At 44.4% G+C, this 19,721-nt stretch overlaps 1 protein-coding gene across 4 annotated transcripts in view; it reads left to right on the forward strand.

The window, feature by feature from the left end:
- Positions 1–19,721, forward strand: part of Galnt14 (polypeptide N-acetylgalactosaminyltransferase 14) — a 216,156-nt gene that overhangs the window by 86,172 nt on the left and 110,263 nt on the right. Inside the window, exons 1-2 of one of the 4 annotated variants that reach the window (XM_063261861.1) lie at positions 11,879–14,324; positions 16,309–16,458. The exons of 2 other annotated variants lie outside the window; for them this stretch is intronic. In XM_063261861.1, the coding sequence (XP_063117931.1) occupies positions 16,414–16,458 (45 nt within the window). In that variant the 5' untranslated portion in view covers positions 11,879–14,324; positions 16,309–16,413. Of the gene's footprint in view, positions 1–11,878; positions 14,325–16,091; positions 16,459–19,721 lie in introns of those variants that run through there. One more of the 4 variants, XM_039112163.2, reaches the window with a different exon arrangement.

Here is a 19,721-nt window from a genome sequence, read left to right on the forward strand (position 1 = left end):
AAGAGGGTAGTGTTGTCAGTGGATGATAATAATCGAGAAAGCAAGAAGAAAAATAAAATGCTTGCTTTGAATGTGAACCATGTGTTCCCAGAGAAAAGAAAGGGCTACCCAGTGTGTTTATTTTAAAAGCACAGTGTGTTGAGTTTGCAAGCACAATGCAATGGCTGGATAAAATGAGTATGGTGTCGTTTTACTGTTGAACTCTTCCAAGTATTTCTTGGAATTCTGATGGGTCAGGACAAAAAGCCTGTCTTGTCACAATGACTTGTGGCATTAAAAGGCTTATGAATGGAAACATGAAGAGACAATCATATGGGAGAAAGTTGATCTTTGTGTGATCAAAAGGGTCGTAAAATAAAATAAAGTTGCTGGTCTTTTGGAGTGTTGTAGCTCACAGCATGTGAGCGTGGCAATAAATAAACTGTCATGGAGGGTAGGCCTTTCTGGAGATAGGCTTCCAAGGCACTGGGAGGTCCCATGGAGAGCTCAGAGGGCACTTTCATCACCAGCCCATCACCTATAACATCACTCTGACTTCAGAGCACCACCAACAGATGAATCGGGTGGTGTCCTCTGTTATACTATGTTAGCGTTCGTTTACTGGTTAATCTCTAAGAATTATGTCATGGTATCTCATTCATCTTTGTATGCACAGGGCCTAGTAAGCATGTAGTCTGCCCTTAATACTTATTAGTTGGGTGACTAAATAATTAAAATGGGAAGCCACAGAAATGTATTAACATATTTCTTCCTGATATTTTTGAAGGTTTCTAAAGAGTTATCTGAGTCCCACAGCTAGACTGTGGCTTCCACAGGACTGGATCCTTGGCCTTCATCCTCAGTTGCCATCTTTATTTTTTATTTTATGTATATTGGTATTTTGTCTACATGTATGTCTGTATGTCATGTGTGCGATGTGTGTCTGGGGCCTGTGGATACCAGAGGAGAACAGTGACTGTCCTGGGACTGGAGTTCCACACAGTTGTGTGGGCAATGTGAGTACTGGAAATTGAACCTGGGTCTTCTGGAAGAGTAACCAGTGCCCTTCACTGCTAAGCCGTATCCCCAGATGCCATGTTTTGACTGGAATTGTTGAATTGTGGGTTTGTCTATAAACCTTGTCATTCATTCACTAATTCCTACGTTATTTATTGAGCAGCTATTATAGACCCGGTATAAAATAAAACAAAGAACTGTACTAGCTTTTATTTCAGCAGGGTGGAAATTGCCAATAAATAATAAGGATAATCAATAAAATAAGTCAGAATGAAGTAAATGCTATGTAAGAAAGAAAAATGAGGGTTAGGCAGGAGAGTAGAAATACGACAAAGGACAGATGGAGTGGGTTGTAGCAGTACATTGCATGAGAGTGAGAGAAAGTGAGATTTGAGCAACGACTTAAATTTGATGAGGAGCTCCTGCTTACACATAACTGGAGAAGTGTTTCTACATAGAAGAAGAGCTAAAGTAAACACTCCAAGGTAGACATTGTATTAGAAGGCCTAAAAGACAGCATGGTAAAACTGGGGTGGAGTGGGCCAGGGTGAGGCTACAGAGAAGTATGAGGTGAGTCCGGCAGTAGGGGCCACGCTAAACCTTGTAAACCAGGAAAGGGGCTTTAGCTTGAATTCAGAGGGCAGCAGGGATCCACTAGTGAGTTTTGAGCAAAGCATGGCCATTGTCTGACTTTTTTCAAAGATATCCTGGATGGGAGAGATGCTTCAGAGAGTAAGAGCATCTACTGTGCAAGCATCAAGATCTGAGTTCAGATGGCCAGTCACATTACAAAACAAAAACAAAAAGCAAAAGACTGGATACAGCCATGCAGGTTTGTAACCCCATGCTTGGGGGACAGGATAGGACACAGGCAGATGCATCACTGAGGCTCACTGACCACCAGCATAGCTGAAAAAGGCTGTGATACCCATCTCATGTCAGCAGAAGACTGAGAGTGATGGAGGAAGTTATCCTACATCCTCCTTTGGATTCCACATGTATGCACACACCTGCATATATATGTGTAGGCATCCATGCACACAAATACACATTCAAACAACTCTCTCTCTCTCTCTTTCACACACACACACACACACACACACACACACACACACACACACACACAAACACATTTTTAAAAGGGCCATTCTAATTATTAAAGACAGTTGTTAGGAAGGCAATGGTAGGTACTGGGAGATCCATTAGGAGAGAATTCCTACTCAGACATCTAGCACAGGACAAAAGGGATCGGCATAAGGTGGTAGCAGTTGGAAGAGGCAACAACTCTTTTGGCTAGATGACTGTTAATCTGTTTGGAAAGGCAAGCTGTGAGATGTCTGAGGACTGGTCACATCACGTAAGACAGAGCAAAGAAAGGAGAATGACCAAAGGTCTTTCATCTCAACAGACAGAGGGCAGGTGACGGCAGAACGTGCTATAGACACAGCTCTGTTGATCTGTCCTTTGGCTAGTAGAGGAGTGGGGAGTCTGTGGAAGTCTACCTATCTCAGTGAGACACCTATGTGGCCCAGCCCCATCACTTTCTTCAGTAGGTCAGCCCTCTTTGCATAGTGCCCGGAAGAGTCTTCACTTCCTTCCTGCTATCTCCCTTGATGGATTTTACCTGGCCCAGGCCTCCCAGTTCATTCCATATTCATTCGGAGATATGCTTTACTTAACACAAGAGATGAGTTTTTGAAAAGAGAGGTGTAAGTCACCTTTTAAAAAAATATTAAAGACTACTTTATATTCACCAGGGGAGCTAACTACTTCAAGTGCCCTATTATTAATGCTTGTGTGAGGTGAAAAATCCTCTTGGCGAGATGACTGTAGGTTCCACTAATTTCGCAGTTTTGAAACGTTGAGTTATAATGTGTAGAGCTGAGCGCATGCCTGAATAATACAGGTGTGTTCTTGAAGCACCTGCCCCACAATCATCAGCCTTGTCCCTTGGGACCACAGGCTCATTATGCTGTCATCTGACCTAGTCAGTTTCCCCCTGTCCCCTCTACTGTTTGCCCTACTCACCTTCACCTGAATCCTCTGATTCACCTCCTGAGACCCATCTTCCTCCTGATTCCGTAGGTCCACTATTTTTCCTCACAATGATGAAGCTTCTTCGGTGTGTCTCATTCTCGCTGTGACCAGTTCACAGGCCCAGGAATAGCAGTACATTCCCTTGTTCTTCTTTCTGTATCTACTCCATCCATTCATCTCTAATGGCTCATTCCTCATTCAAGGATTGAAATCTGTGCCCAAGAGCCTCCTTTCACTAGGATCCCTCACTCGCCGAAGGTGTGTGATCTCTTCACCTCCCTTCGTAGAGCTCGCAATCTGAACGCCTGAAGGGGGTCACCTTGTCTATGGCCAAAGCCTCCCTTTATCCCTTCATCACAATGCATTATGGGAGTCATCCACGAGAAAACATGTACAATTGCAGTCCTGAGCACAAGCAGATGGGAGCCCACACCCTCACCTGCCCTGACCTACTGAACCCCTCAGAGCACCTCATTCTGTTTAAATCCTTCCTGTCTTTGAATGCCAGCCCGACCACCTCATCTTTTTTTAAATCCTTCTTTTGATCCATGCAGAAATGACCTCTCCTGCTCCAGCACTTGATGCAAATCATTTTCGCGCACATGTCCCTCCCTTGGTATGTTATTACCACGTCTCTCATCTTCTCAATAACCTGTGTGCTTCCGTCCCACTGGGTGCTGCCTCACCCGTCACCTTTCTCTTTGGGCCATGTAGTGTGTGTGCCTGAAGTGCTAATCAAAATAAACTGATGTCTGTATGGCGGCTTGTGTGTGTGTGTGTGTGTGTGTGTGTGTGTGTGTGTGTGTGTGTGTGTGTGTGTGTGTGTTTTATTGCTGCCCTATGCTATCTTTAGTTGGAAGCTTTGTAAAGTCTGGAATGCAAGCCCCTTTACCTCTCCGTTCTTCCCTACAGTACTTCACACAACACACACACACACACACACACACACACACACACACACACACACACACACACACACAGATGGTGTGTACTAAGCTACTTTCTGTCAGCCCTTGCATGTTCAAGGTCGCAGGGCCCTGATGGTGGACGAACAGCAAATCGGGAATGCATCGCAAGCGTGCTGGCCTCAGGTCTGCTTCTTTATGCGTTTATTTATATCCTGTGTGGTGGATATGAATTTCAGGCCATAGCGGTAGGGTGCAAAAGTGTCACATTTCTTATTTCTCCAAATTGAATTTAAAGGATGCTACGCATCCACCTGCTGAGTTGGCTGAAAATTCAGCTCCTGTTTGGAGAGTCCTTCCTTCACCCCAGCCTGAGGACTATACAAAACCCTCCAGATTCAGACCGGGTCCAGAGCACCTAAAACATTTCTCTCTGGTTTTTCTCCTATGCATCTCAAGAAAGTCTCGTTACCTGAGTACAGTTGTCATGAACTGGTGACAAGGCAGTGATAGAAATAAGAAATTTGGACAGGAAAAACACAGATGTCAATAGTCATGATCTAGAGAGAACCGGAATACTATTGATATAATCGCCATAGTTAAGATTCTCACTTGGACATGAGCCTCCTGGTAGCCAAAGGAAAATAGAAATGTGTTTATTCAAGACTTGTAGTAACTCTCAAAAAGGAAAGAAATGATTTTATTTCTCAATGGCAGCAGTGTTTTCTATTCATAAAGTAAATATCTCATGTAAAGTAAGTCTTCCACACAAATTCACTTAGTGAATTGAATTCAGATCTCTGCCCCTTGTAGCTTTCCTCTATTGAGAATCTCCTGATAATAGACCCTTATTCTGTTACCTTTTCTCTTTGGCTCAAATACCTAAACAGGAGCAGATGTTGCTGACCTCACAGTCTAAGCAGAATAAAGAGTGAGACAGACTTCTGCTTACAATTATAGTCTAGGTGCCAGACATATATGACCAGACGGGTCATAGGCAAGTTCAGATCCTCGTGGTACTTTTTGCCTCTGGATAGCCTTGGCCAGTCTTTCCTTTCTGCTGCTGAAATCTCATTTAACTCAGAGGCTGGGCCTCTTACTTGCCTCTGACTCACCAATGCCAAACACACAGCCTGGCGTTTATCAGATGCTAAATTAATTACTATTGAATTACCATGCTTGGTTTTTTTCTCCTTCATTTCTTATTGGTAGCATGGTCTTTTCAGTTACTCTTCTGTGGCTCAGGAATTATCTAGATGCCCAAACAGAGTTCTTCTAAGAAACACTCTTCCATCATAGATGGCAGGACTAAGCATACAGGCCTGAGTTTCCATCAGGTGATTAAGGGGAAAGATGTGACTGCGGTGTCAGTAATCATGGGGGAGATTGGCTTGCACTGGGGGTAGGGGAAGCATGGCTTGCACTCAGGGTGGGGGAAGCATGAGGCTTTGTGTTATTTGTAGGAGTGAATGTGAGACTGGTAAGTGGGAGGTCCGATTTATGTCTCACAGGGACTCTTTATTCACTTGGAAAGCTTGAACAAGTCACTTCATTGCCCCATCATTAAAATGGGACAGAGTTATCTATCATAATGGTTCTTATTTGAAATAAAAAGGCCTTCTGTCAAGTGAACATTGCTAAAGGAATTGTGGCTTGTGAACATTGCTGTTACCAGTCAAAGTAGGAAGGGGTCAGCATTTTGTGCAAGGTAACTTGCTTCGAAGGTCTCTCAGCGATCAGAAAGAATGGAATGTCTACAAAAACCATCGGCCCTGACTCTCTGAAAACAGCAGAGGAAAGACCTTCAAAGACAAGCCAAAGAAAAAACAAAACCAACCAACCAAACAATCAAGCAAACCCCACTTCTCTGTGAGAGCAGTAAGAACAGTGACATGAACTGTGAAAATAAGTCTTTCTAGAATGCTCTAAAATAGCCAAGACTCTAACCCACCATTGAATATGTGGTCCAGACAAATAGGTGAATTTGTCTTGAAAAAATTCATGCCACTAAACTGTGGGATTTTTAACTTGTTCCATTGCCAGACACACATACCACACACGGCCCCTGCCCCCCACTCAGCTTTCTTTCCTTTTTTTTTTTTTAAGACTTACTTTATTGTCTAAAGTTATGTATATGTGTAGGGCATGTGCAGGTGACTGCAGGTACACACAGGGGCCAAGCATGTCAGATCCTCCTCGAGCTAGTATTACAGGCAGGAAGTGTTCTAAGATCCATGGTAGCTGTGGAGATCAGCAGAGAGCAGTGACTAGTGGGGCAGAAAGGGTTGAAGCTCCCTCTCCAGAGAGTCACTGAGGCAGGACTCCATTGGCAACTTCCTGGAAATGCTCTACTCTTTAAGAAATTGTGGCTCCAGGCACATATGTAACAGAGGATGGCCTTGTCGTACATCAATGGGAGGAAAGACTCTTGGTCCTGGGAAGGCTCAATGCCCCAGTGTAGGGAAATTCCAGGGCAGGGAGGCAGTTGTGGGTGCATAGGTGGGGGAGCACCCTCATAGAAGCAGGGGGAGGGAGGATGGGATAGAGGGGTTTCCAGAGGGGAAACCAGGAAGGGGGAATAACATGTGAAATGTAAATAAATAAAATATCCAATTTAAAAAACAGAAATTGAGGGCCAAAAATGGTGGTCAATCCTTTGTTTAAGAAAAGGCCTAAGAACTTCAGCATTGGGCAGGACATCCAGCCCAAAAGAGATCTCAAAAGCTTTGTTCAGTGGTCCTGCTACGTCAGGCTGCAGCAGCTAAGGTCATCCTCTATAAGTGGCTCACAGTACCTCCTGCCATTAACCAGTGCCCCCCCACACCCCTGGCCCTGGGCAGGCAAACAGCAACTCAGCTGCTTAAGCTTGTCCACAAGTACAGGCCAGAGACAGAGCAGGAGAAGAAGCAAAGAATGTTGGCCCGTGCAGAGGAAAAAGCTGCTGACAAGGGGGACATTCCAACTAAGAGACCACCTGTCCTCCAAGCACGGGTCAACACAGTCACCACCTTGGTGGAGAACAAGAAGGCTCAGCTGGTGATGATTGCCCATGATGTAGACCCCACTGAGCTGGTGGTTTTCCTGCCTGCCCTGTGTTGAAAGATTGGGGTCCCCTACTGCATCATCAAGGGAAAGGCCAGGCTAGGGCACCTGGTCCACAGGAAGATGTGCACCTCTGTTGCCTTCACACAGGTTAACTCAGAAGACAACAGTGCTCTGGCTAAGCTGGTGGAAGCTATTAGGGTCAATTACAATGACAGATACGACGAGATCTGCCGCCACTGGGGAGGCAATGTCCTGTGTCCCAAGTCTGTGACTCCCATTGCCAAGCTGGAAAAGGCAAAGGCTAAAGAACTCACCACCAGCTGGGTTAAATGCACAATGCTAAGTTTTCTATACATAGATATAATTGCAAAGTTTAAAAAGAGATTTTCCTTTATTTGACCAGATTTGGGGTTCATGGGATGCTGACCACCTTGTTACTGTGACATTTGTCTAAATTAATCAGGGACAAGTGTTTAGCATAGCTGTTGTAAGGGCTAGTGATGGTGTTCACTGCGGTGGATAGAAGACCAACCAAGGTATGTTAAGGGAAAACTGGAAGAATGGGATGCCCGTGAGCTCCAGCATGTTTCTGGGACTCTAGAAAGCCACACATGCATTCAGGACTGTGTACGTGCCCAGGAAAATTTGAGAAGGCCCCAACCACCATTACTCATTTCTGGTTGATTTGGAGCTTCTAACACAAACAACATAAGGCAGAGAGTAGGGCATTGTGGTGAACACCTTTAACCCTAGCACTCTGGAGACGAGAAGACAGATCTCTGTGAGTTCAAGGTCAGGCTGATCTATAGACAAAGTTGCAGGCCAGTCAGGGCCTGTGTCAAGCTCTGTCTCAGAAGAAGTAAGAGGAGGATGAGGAGGGGCAGTGAGGACAGAGTTGCAACCCCTTACACCCTCACAAACCCTCTCAGCAAAGGTGAGAAACTTGGTGGTTTGGGGCTTCCAAGAAAATACCTGCTTAACCGATATTTCTGTGACTTTAGCAAATACTGATGTACAAAATTGGTCTTGGACAGTAAGTAAACATGCATATACATACCCATGCACACATATACTCATGCACATACATACACATGTACACATACAGAGAGAGAGAGAGAGAGAGAGAGAGAGAGAGAGAGAGAGAAAGAAAGAGAGAGAGAGGAGTGGCTTAGGGAGGGAGAGAGAGAAGAATAACCAATGCTTGAGGAGTTTTCCAAATCGACACAATATTAGGGTTGGGGATGGCTCAACTGTTAAAGGCCGTTGCTTTCATACCAGATACTCTGTCAAGTCTCAAGTATGGTGTAGAAAGAGACAATTTCTCCACATTGCCCTCTGATCTCCGTACACATGCCATGGCACACATGCCCACATGCATATACAAAATAAATTAAGTGTAATAAAAATAGTTAAGATACCCAACAGCTAATTCTGACCAAATATGAGAATTCATTAACATAAGAAAATATGACCTGCACGTGGGAGGAAGGAGATGCAGCTTGCTGTTCTCTGAGGAAGCCCAAGCTTTGGACTTAGTAGGTAGCCCTTCAATAAACTGTTGAAAAAATGCATTTAAAGAACCAAAGGAAACAAACCTAAAAAAATTAAGCCCTGTGAGAACATCTCTTTAGTCATTAGGTAGCACCAGTAAATGTGGTTAGAAGTTGTTTTTCGAGCTAAGGAGACACGGAGAGGCTGAAAGGCTGACAGCTGGCAAGGAGCTCACTAGAGGAGCTCGGAACCAGAAGGGAGAAACAGTACTTTTGAATGTGGTTCAGGTGCAATTGTGGCTTCTGAGAATAGAATAAAAATAAGGACGGCTAAAACTTAAAAACAATAACAACCAACACTGTAGAGCGGACTAACAGAATGAGAGAACCAGGCAGAAAAGGCGGGGTGGGGAAGAGACAGAAAAAGAAATAAAGAGGAGAGAATACACTGACAGTCACCCCATTTATGAAAATGATCTGTACACCCAGATTCCAAATATGATAAACTCAGAGATGTCGACCCCCAACATGTCATAGTCAAGCTGTCAAAGACAAAGAGATAATTTTGAAAACAGTAGCAGAGAAGCGACTTGTCATATCCAGGGATTTTTTTTTCCATTAGACCAGCAGCTGGCTTCCCATCAGCAACCCTGGAAGCCAGAAAGCAGCATATGACATATTCAAAATACCAAAAGAAAGAGGCTGTCAGCGGAAGATTTTATATTTACTAAAAACTGCCCTTCAAAAATGAAGGAGAAATTGAAATACGCTCAAGTTGACAAAACGGAGAGAAGGGTTATGAGAAAACCTTCCCTGTTTTAAAAAAAAAAATGTTCACGATTTTTAAGTTGGGATAAAGGAATACCAGGCTAATTTAAATCCACCCGGAGAAGTGAGGGTCACCAGGAAAGGCTAATGGTATAAGGAAATGTAAAAGATAATATAAATGCATTTTTCTTTATAACCTGCTTCTTTTCCTCTCTGTCTTAGGAGGTGACTACCTAGAGCAATAATTATAAGCTTACAATGCATAAAATGTAGTTTTATAGCAGTTCTTTATGCAAAGCAGACAGGGGTAACAGAACTATGTTCAAGCAAGCTTTTTATATACTATTAAAATTTAACTGGTATTATCCAAACTAGATTGTTATAAATTAATGTTACTTGTAGTCCGCATGCAAACTACAAAGAACATAACTCAAAAACCCACAAGGGGATAAGTGTGTCTCACTAGAAAACAACTATTTAACATGAAAGAAAGTAATGGAGAAATTAAGGAATGAAAACATAAGATGTAAAAGTAGCCACATGTCAGACATAAAATCTGAGTGATACTGATGATATTATGTATGAGTAGATTATATACCCCAAACAAAAGCAGATTGTCAAGAATGGGTTTTAAAAAGGAGGTCTTAAGGCACTAGGTTTGATCCAATATGTCAGAGAGAAAGGAAGGAAGAAAGGAAGAAAGGAAGGAAGGAAGAAAGGAAGGAAGGAAGAAGAAAGGAAGGAAAAGAAAGAAAAAATCAAATAATATGATCCTACAGAAGACATGTCTTATTCAAAGCATAAACAGATTGGAGGTAAGGATGTCTAGTTAAAGACTTCACAGACACATAGTAACCAAAAGAGGAATGTACTATAAGTAAATGAGCTTGACGTTCAAGGTAAGGCTTCCCCCAGGGGTAGGACTATTCAATGACAAAGCATACTGGAAAGACATAAGAAATGTGAATATGCGTGTACCTGACAGCAAGCCTCCACACCCACAAAGCAAAACCCAAAAAGCATTGAAGGGAAAGTAGACAATTCTTTCCAAGGCAATGAAGACGTCACTCCACTTCTACTAATGGGCAGGACAGCACAGAAGAGCAAAGAGGAAACAGGAGACTTGAACATTACTACAAACTAGCTCCAAGAGATAGCTGTAGACTGGCCCATCCAACATGAGCATACAGGAGTCCTTTGAACCCTACAAGAACATTCATTAGAATAGGCTGCATGTTGGGCTATAACAAAAACCTTCATAGATGTAAAAGGATCAAAATCATTAAAAAAAAATTCTCCACCCATAAGAAAGTTAAATTAGGATCCGACACAGAAAGACATCTAAAGGCCTGGTGTGGCTGCACACACCTTTGATCACTGCAGAGACAGGTAGATTTCTGAGCTCAGGTCAGACTGGTCTACACAGTGAGTTCCAAGACAGCCAAGGCTACGTGGAGAGACCCTGTCTTAAAAATCAATCAATCAATCAATCAATCAATCAATCAAACAAACAAACACAAAATCAAAAACAACCCTCCAAACTCCCAAATCCCCCACAAACATGTAGAAATTAGGCGACATTTCTAAACAACTAATGAGTAAACAAAACTCCACGTATAGATTTAGAAAATGCTTCAAGACAATGAAAATAAAAACAGCCAGAATTTATGAGATACAGTTGAAGCATTGCTTAAATGCAGACTCATGCCTACTCGTGCATTGATTCAAAGAGAAAAGAAAAGAAAAGAAAAAAAACCCACAAAACTTCTAAAACCAATCATTTAAGTTCCCATCTTTAGGTAGGGAGAACAAAAAACAATGACGCCCCAAAACAGTAGAAGAAAACAATTAAAAACTAGAGCAGAGAATAATGAAATGGAGAAAGAATCGGACTGGCGAAAGATCTCAAACTAGAAGGTAGAATGACTCCAGGTAACTCAGGAGAGCCAGACCGGATGGCTGACAGGATGGTGCGGGAGGGAGGAGCATGCTGTAAAGGACTCTGGTGTTGTACCGTGTTTTATTTTGAAGTACGATGCATTGAAACATTCTTTCAGAAAAGCCACAAAGTGAAAGAAATGCCCTATGGAATTACTTGGCAGGGAAGCAGGTGTTTTTAGGTGGCTGAGGAATAAAATCAGTATGGTGAAGCAAGATGCCACCATGATAACCCACAGGACTCTAAACAATAGAATAGGAAGGAGGGGAGGGGAGGGCCAGTACACAGGGACCTGGGAAGAAAGGAGAGCAGAGACACCACAGACTTTGATGGCTGTTTGGATCTCCGGGTGACAGAAGGTAGCTCTGACGGTAACTTTCTACTTTTTGATCTGAGATACTTCCTCTGAGACTTGGTTCCCTCACCTGTGAAATGAGGATAGCACTCCTTGCCTGGCCTACATCACGGGATTCTGGTGTAACGTCAGTGGAATATCGTGTATAGAATAGGTGTGAACGCCAGTTTCGGACTCTCGAACTCCTGACAAATGGGAGCTGTTTGCCATCAAGGGAATGAGGTTAGTTTCTGTTGAGAGTTTCCGTAGTGAGAGCTTGAGGCAGAAGCTTTGAGTGGGTGTGTGGAACCTTGGGAGGGGATTCTGGAGAGAAAGCAGAGCTCTAACACCTTGCAGTATAGGTCCTTCCAGTATAGGTGGGGAAGGCCGTGGGATTGGGGATGTATGAACAAGGACTGAGTGTTGGAGAACCCCGGGGGTTAAGGGCAGAGGTAGTCAGACTGCAGGAACTTAGTGCTCAGGACAGTTCTCATAGTGTGAGTCACAAGTCCTAAGATGGCAAGGGGCTGATTTTAGTCTGGGGGTGAGGAGGTATCTGTGGATTCCAGAGTTGCTTCAGAGCACAGGCGAGGGGAAACCCATGATCAGAGTCTAGCCTACTCACAAGTAGGCAAAGACGGGCAACAATGTAGGCTCCCCACCCAACGACCAGATTTGGAAGAAAGAGTTGAGACAGTTTTAGAGACTTCTGCTGAGATTTCACACTTCTTTATCTTGAAATTTTGTTGTTTACTTGCTGTTCATAGACGTACCAGGACCATGGACTCCGGGGAAGACAGGTGGCTTCAGCCTTGTACCTGCCTCTGGTGCCTTGGGTTTTGTGGGAATAGGTAGGAGCCTAGTCCTGTCCAAGGAAGCAGGAGGGGAAAGCCTAGCAAATCTGTCACCCTAGCCTCACAATTCAGCTGCTTTCCAGCATCTCAAATTAGAGCACCTGGAGAAATAGCAGTTTAAGCCCCAGAGCTACACAGAGATGTAGTTCTTCTACTGAGACCAGCTGTGGTGCTAGCCAGAGTGCACCCCACCTATTTCCTGATCCAGCAGGATTCTGAACTTGGGCTGGATAAAGTTCCACGTGCCTCTCATCCCAGGGCTACTTTGCGAGTGGACAGATCTAGTAGTCTCCTAAGTTTAGAAGAGAGGATGCAGCTTTCCAGAGCCTTCTGTAGAGTCAAGCTGCTGCTTTAGGCACAGCGTCTTCATTCGCGAGGCAAGACACATCTTCTGCTCTTCACGGTGCCCCGGTGGGGAGTAGCCCTGATCACTCAGCAAAGCTGTGGTAACTCTGAGAGAAGACGCTTCCTGAGCCAGAAAGGGAGGGGAATGCTTCCTGGAAGAAAAATTGCAGAACCAGGTGCTGCACTGTTCCCATGGGCTTCTGGGCTGCTGAAATCATTTCATGGTCCCGGATGCTTCTTAATACGCTTTACCTCAGGAGGTACTCGAAGAGTAAAGGCCACAAAAGTGGGGACCGGTCACCTTAACTGCCTACCGCATCTGTTTCTTGCAGCCTGGAAATGAAGTTTTGTTTTGTCCTGTGACATTCTAAAGTCCCATGGTCCTTGCACCCACCCTTGCTCTGTACTCGGCACCACCTCTCTCTTATTCCCTGAAGTGGGTTTGCTGATGCAAGTGTCTGGAAGGTTTCCTGAGTGAGTGAGTGACTTTCCAACCAGGCCTCACCAAGGGCATAGGCCTTTCCAGGGACTGTCATTTCTTTTCCAGCTTAGGACTTTGGCTCTGGGCCCCTTGATGGATACCCTGTCTCAGAGTCTCTCAGGACTCCTTTCACACTCATGAGAGCCTGCCCCCTGGGTATTCTTTTCATAATCTCACCATGGTTTCTCAGACGCCTCCGGCAACTGACGTTCTGTTCCTTGAAGATATCATGGCATCTACAGAGGGCTTCGTAGGATCAGAAGGAGAGTCTAGGCTCAGCTCAAGAAAACTAGAAGCTGGTTTAAAAGGAGGGCATTTAGTGGCAAGGGCACATTTGATCCCAGTACACTGGTGTCCTAAAACAGTATGTCCCCACTATGCTCTTGTTCTCCTGATGGGTTGTGGAGGACGGAATAAGCTGAAATAAACCTATCCCTCTACCTAGAAGCTGGGAAGCCTGGATAGTATTCTTTGCCCTAAGTCACATTTTCTTCCAGGATGCTAAGGATGGACACTGGTCTCTTGTCCCCACTATGATCTTGTTTGGAGGGATCCTGATGTAATGAACATGTGACCACAAGCTGCCCCAGACTGGGGACAGGATTTTGTCATCATCATAAGTTAGGTGTGGGAAGACATAGTGATCAAGTTGAGAGGGGTACTGGTGTCTTTTGTCGAGGAGAGAAAGTCTTAGGGAATTTTCAGAGCAAGACAAAGTTCTGGACCGGTGGTGTGGTTATAATCATTTTGATGAACATAGAGCGTCTTCATTACCTATTCTGGGATGTGAGGAGAGCAGGTAATACTGATTGGAAAGCAGAGCTCTGTAACCTCAGCACAAAAATGTGTGTCCAGGCCACATGCGTCTTTTACCTAGCATCCAGAGCATTCAGTCTGAGACCTGTTCCCCCCAACCTGTATCCTCTGGGGTGTTCTGATGAGAACCCCGAGCCTGTCCAGGACTCACCTCATAAAGGATGTCAGTGTGACAGAGCAGAAATTGGGATGACTACAGTTCTGAGACAGGAATTATGGTCATTTAAAGGTCACAGCATTCTGTTCTCTGAGCACAGAGTGATCTCTATTACAGGAAGCTCATCAGAGAGTGGGGCAGGGCAGCCTATTACCCGGTATGTCATAAAAGTCATAATAGGAAGTTGTACTGTGAGAGTAAGGTGGCTCTGTGCCTCAGTGCGTGTACATCTGTACTTTCTCACGATTCTTGAATGTGAATGGCTTTACAGTCTGAGAGCGGGGATGTCAAAACCCTTCAGCTGCCAGTGAATACCAACATATATAAACAGGCAGAGAGAGAGAGAGAGAGAGAGAGAGAGAGAGAGAGAGAGAGAGAGAGAGGGAGGGAGAGAGAGAGAGATACAGAGACAGAGACAGAGAGACACAGAGAGACAGAGGGACAGAGAGACAGAGACAGAGTCAGAGAGACAGAGAGAGACAGAGAGAGTCAAAGAGACAGAGAGAGAGCTGATAGATCAGAGGTTTAAACCACGTCTAACTCCAGGCCAGTAGGTGCTGAATGTTAGTGTATATAACATCTCTGTTCTGCAGTTGAGGGGCTAGAAGCCTACATTTTTTTTTCACATTTCCTCACTGTAAAGAAAACATTAAAGGGGGCATGTTTTCCAACATTTGGAAGGTAGAAGAGGAAGCTGTCAATGGTTGCTCTAGCAGTTCGGTGGACTGGCTTGTGGGTTTCAGGAAATGACAGACATACATTTACGCCAGTGTTTCGCAAAGGTGACAGACATAGCCTAATAGAATGATCTGCGCCCCTCTGTCCTTCAGAGATTGTGAATCCTTCACTCTCTGCAGTCAATTATGCGTCATCTATGAGCTAGCACTTTGCACAGCATACAAAATTATTTCTAACTTATACTTGCACTTTCGAAACTGTGAGTAGCTGTGCTACAGGAGTATATGTATGTGTATATGTATATACATATGCATGAGTATGTGTATATGTGTACTGCTATCCTGTAGGAGACCACTGATGACAGTCTCCTAGAATTCTTCTACATTTTTATTTTCTGAACACTGGCAATGATTTCCATTCTAGAGGTCTTTTAAACAATTGCATAAGCCTCTAAGTGCATCCATTCAATCCACTTTTCATAGCTATGGTGGCTTCTGACACAAATTCTTAGATTTTATCTTCAGTCCCATCTTGGTATCCACCTTGGTGCCTGATTTCAGATTGTGAGAGATCAGCTATTTCCATGTCAGCCTACATGTCTTACCCTAGTAATTAGAGTTGGTGTCAGGGCCTGTAAATGTTGTTAGATTTATTCCTTGTATAGAGTCGGTTAAGTACTAGAGTCCTGTTGTTTCCTCTTGTGCTGTTCTGAAAACTCAAAATTGCCATGTTCTCACCTATAGAATAGATCCTGATCCAGCTCTGCCATGACGAGGACTCTTTAGCGACCCTGAGATAATCCAATAGGAAGTTAATCTGTTCACTGTGACGTTGTAAGCATCTACTACATGGCAAACACTTTTAACAGTGAAGATTCACGCCCTACTCCTCAGCCACTCACAGTTTTGAAAGCACGAGTGTAATTCACGAATAATTTTGTATGCTGTGCAAAGTGCTAGCTCATAGACGACTCGGAGTTAACTGCAGAGAGGGAAGGATTTGCAGTCTATGGAGGACAGAGGAGTGTGTATCAGGATATTAGGCAAAGTTGCTCTATTAAGGATATAAAAAAATTATCATGGTTCAACCAAAGATAGAGCAGACACTTCTGCCTCTAAACCATCCTGAGATGATCTAGACTGAATCATTATGCAACGTGAGGTCATGTAAACAGGGGATTGTTGCCTCTCTGTACCATACAGGTTAGCCTTGGCTACATGGGTGAGCCTAATTGATAGCACCATATCCATGTTCTTTCTCAGGAGAGGTGAGGGCTGAAGGTAGTCAGTTTTTACCTGTACACTTGATCTTTGTTTATCTTCTGTTATACATTGTTCCCACTGGGCTGCCAGGCAGGTGGGGAAACAGCTACTAGCTGTGCATAAAAGCCCTGCTCAAAGCTAAGGATTCTGTTACCTGATGAATCTCATAGAAAAGAGCTAAAGGAGACCATCCCTGTGCAGGAGGCCACTGCAAGAGAAGATGGTGAGTCTGTGCTGTCTTCATGTAACTTGGACTTGGCAGGAGCAGCGGCTTACGTGGTTGTGGCAAAGACAGTGCATGAGAAGATGAAGGTGCTGTGGGTGGTACAGGCAGCATCGTCTTCGAAAATGGTACAGTCATTCCTGCGACATTAAAGATGGAGGTGGGATTAGCAGGGCCTACGTGAGTAGGCGGCTGCTTTGGCACTTACATTCCTCAACTTTAAATGCTATTTATTTGATCACGTATGTATATGCGCCATGTGTTGGCAGGCACACGTGTGCCATGGTGCTCGTGTGGAAGTCAGAGGGTAACTCTCCTGCCTCCTTGTAGGATCTAGGAATTAAACTTAATTCCTCACACATGAGCCTCTGAACACTGGCGCCATCTCACCAGCCCAGCATTCCTTATAAATCTCCTTGAGACCTCCCTTTTGCAAATGACCAAACTGGTCTAGAGAGAGGAAGTGACTGGCTTAGTGTATGATAGTCCTTCTCTACTATGCCAATCTCACCTGTTTAGACACATGATGGTTTACTGGGTGGATAGTTTGAGAAGTTTTGGAGTGCCTTGGTGAGCTGAGGATGCCTAGAAGTCTTGAGAACTATGAAGAATTGGCCTCACTCCTCACCCTCTGCGTCTGCTCTGGAAAAACGTTTCCTGGTTTGTAACATGGCTGATCACTCAACGTGCAGCTACTTTCCATGGTGACCTGTTAGCTTGTGATTCACCCTTCCCTTCTCACCTTCCCCACCCCACCAGATACAGTGGCAATGAAATACTACCTTGGCTGAGTTGGAGAATTTGTCATTTTTACATCTCCACATTCTAGTGTCTTCTGCTCCCAGTGACAAATAAATCCCCAGGCTTACGGCTGGCCCTGGCCATTCATTAAGCAAATAAAGCCCTAGTGTGGGAGTCAGAGGCTCGTAAATAATCCTGGGTGTTTTATCCCTCTTGCCTGCCGCCTCCCAATCTTTGCATATTTATAATAAGGGAACAGTATTTCTGACACTGACTATTATGTGTGGGAGTGCACGATGGGGGAGGGTGACAGCCATGCTTTGCAGAGAGGGACCACTCGCTGGTCTTAACTGAAGGTGGTGGTCTTGAAGTCCAGGGTAATGGTAGCATCCTCCAGTGGCCTGAAGTAGGGACTCTGTCTTGTTGACATACAGCTGATCCCTAAAGACTTCTTTCTGTTCTGGTTTCTGGCTATAATGGGAGAACTTATAGAGTCATAGCTTGCCCTGTCCTATAGCTTAAGGGTCACTACCATCCTAGAGAGTGGGAACAGATGGTGGCTTAGTTAGGTGCCTGTTGCTGTGATTGAGAAAAATAGCAACTGACAGGAGAAAGAGTTTATCTTGGCCAGGATCCTAGGGAACAGTTCACCATGGTAAGCCATGGCAACAAGAACAGCTTAAGGGAGCTGGTTGACTGCTACCCACAGTCAGACAGCAGAGAAGGATGGATATTAGTGACTCAGTTCATGTTCTTCATTTTAATACACTCCAGGAACCCTGCCCTGGGGACTGTCCCATCCACAGTAAGACAGGTCTTCCCAGATCATTGACAGATCAGAGAGAAGAAAGAAGATAGATAGATACTTAGATACTTAGATACCTAGATAGATAGATAGATAGATAGATAGATAGATGATAGACAGACAGATAGATACTTAGATAGATAGATGATAGACAGACAGACAGATAGATAGATAGAACCCTTTGTATGTCAAATTTCTCATCTGCAGCAGTTATTGCCTATAGCCTTCCAAAGGCAAAAAGTATCATTTACCGAGCTATGCTATCCATACAAGTGTACCAGAATACCTGTGAATTTCATTTTGTAATTAAACAGAAGCACGGATCATGGGCAACTGATGATCTATACCAACTTCATAGGAGGGGTTGGATATATTACAGTGAACCCACCAGTCTCCCTGCCCAGGTTTCTTCTTTCAGTGGCCAGGTCTGATCTGAACACACAGCATTTCATGTCTAAGATCTCGTGCACCTAGGGAAGACTGGCAAGGTGATGGTTTGGCCTTTGTGTACCTGTGCCACACACTGTCTCTTGATCTATCAGAGTGAGAAAATGGTGAGGACAAGCATTAATGTGTGTCCCCAATGCATAGGCAAGAGCACATGCCATTCCACCATACTGTAATTTTGTGCCAAATAGACCCATGTTTTTATTTTTCAATTTAACTGTGCAAGTGTGTGTGTGTGTGTGTGTGTGTGTGTGTGTGTGTAAATGCACATGCACATGTGTATATGTGTCAGTGCATCTGTGTGAGAGTGCAAATGGAGACCCAAGGATGGTCTTAAGTCTTGTTCTTCAGGTGTCATTCCCTGTTTTGTTTCTGAGACAGAGATTCTCATCAGCCTGGAGTTTGGCTAGCGGACTAGGCTGACTGTCCAGGGAGCTCCAGGAATCTGTCTATTTCCACTTGCCCAACAGCAAGATGACAATGACGCACCACTGTGCCCAACTTTCTTATGTGGGTATTTATGCTTGTACAGCAAACACTTTACTGACTGCCTGTGTCTGCCTGTGTCTTCTCTGTGTCTGTGTGTCTTGCCTATGCAAGACAAGGCAAGTAGAAAGAGAATGTTTCATTCTTTAAACTGTTAGTCTCTATTGTATTTTGTAGGTGTTTGTGCCATATGGTTGTGCTGGTCACAAACTGAAATGTGTTTCTTACTCTAGGTTGACTCAAAAACTTGTCAGCACTGGGAAGAAAGGACCTTGGGCATAGAGTCCCAAATATGCTTGCTATGTCCTTGGGTACATATCTGCATACTTGGTGCCGGTGAGACATCTTATAGATGATGAAAGTGGCCTGCTATGGTTAGTTGGGAGAATGTTAGGGCTGGGAGAAGCCTATTGAGAACCAAGGTCGTGGATAAAATAGACAGAGTGACTGCGTCACACAGCACATTAGATGAAGAAATCAGCCTGGTCCCCTTGGTGGTAGGTTAACGAACACTAGAGGCTCAGAGATCTCTTCAAGCATTTGTCTTAGTTTGGTGTCAGGATGACCCAGCTTCACCCACTCTGTGCCTCATTTATCTCTGAGCCAAGCCAGGTGACCACTTCAGCCATTACAGGCCACCTGCCAGCATCTGGCTGGGGAAAGAAGACAAGACGCCGAATCCAGCTGAAAGCAACAGGAGGGTGTAGGGGAGACGGAAAGTAATTCTCCTTCTTGGAAGCCAGCCAGGGCAGCCTCGTGCCAAGATTAGCAAGGATAATAACAACAGCAATAATAGTGGGAAGAAATGGTTTCTACAAGGCCTGGGAGACTTTGCAAAGTAATAAGAGGGAAGAGGGAATCAAAATGGACACTCTGACCTTTGCAAAAGTGAGTGGCCCCGCCTCCTACAAC

The sequence above is a fragment of the Rattus norvegicus genome, chromosome 6 (assembly GCF_036323735.1).
Source record: "Rattus norvegicus strain BN/NHsdMcwi chromosome 6, GRCr8, whole genome shotgun sequence".
Lineage (NCBI taxonomy): Eukaryota > Metazoa > Chordata > Mammalia > Rodentia > Muridae > Rattus > Rattus norvegicus.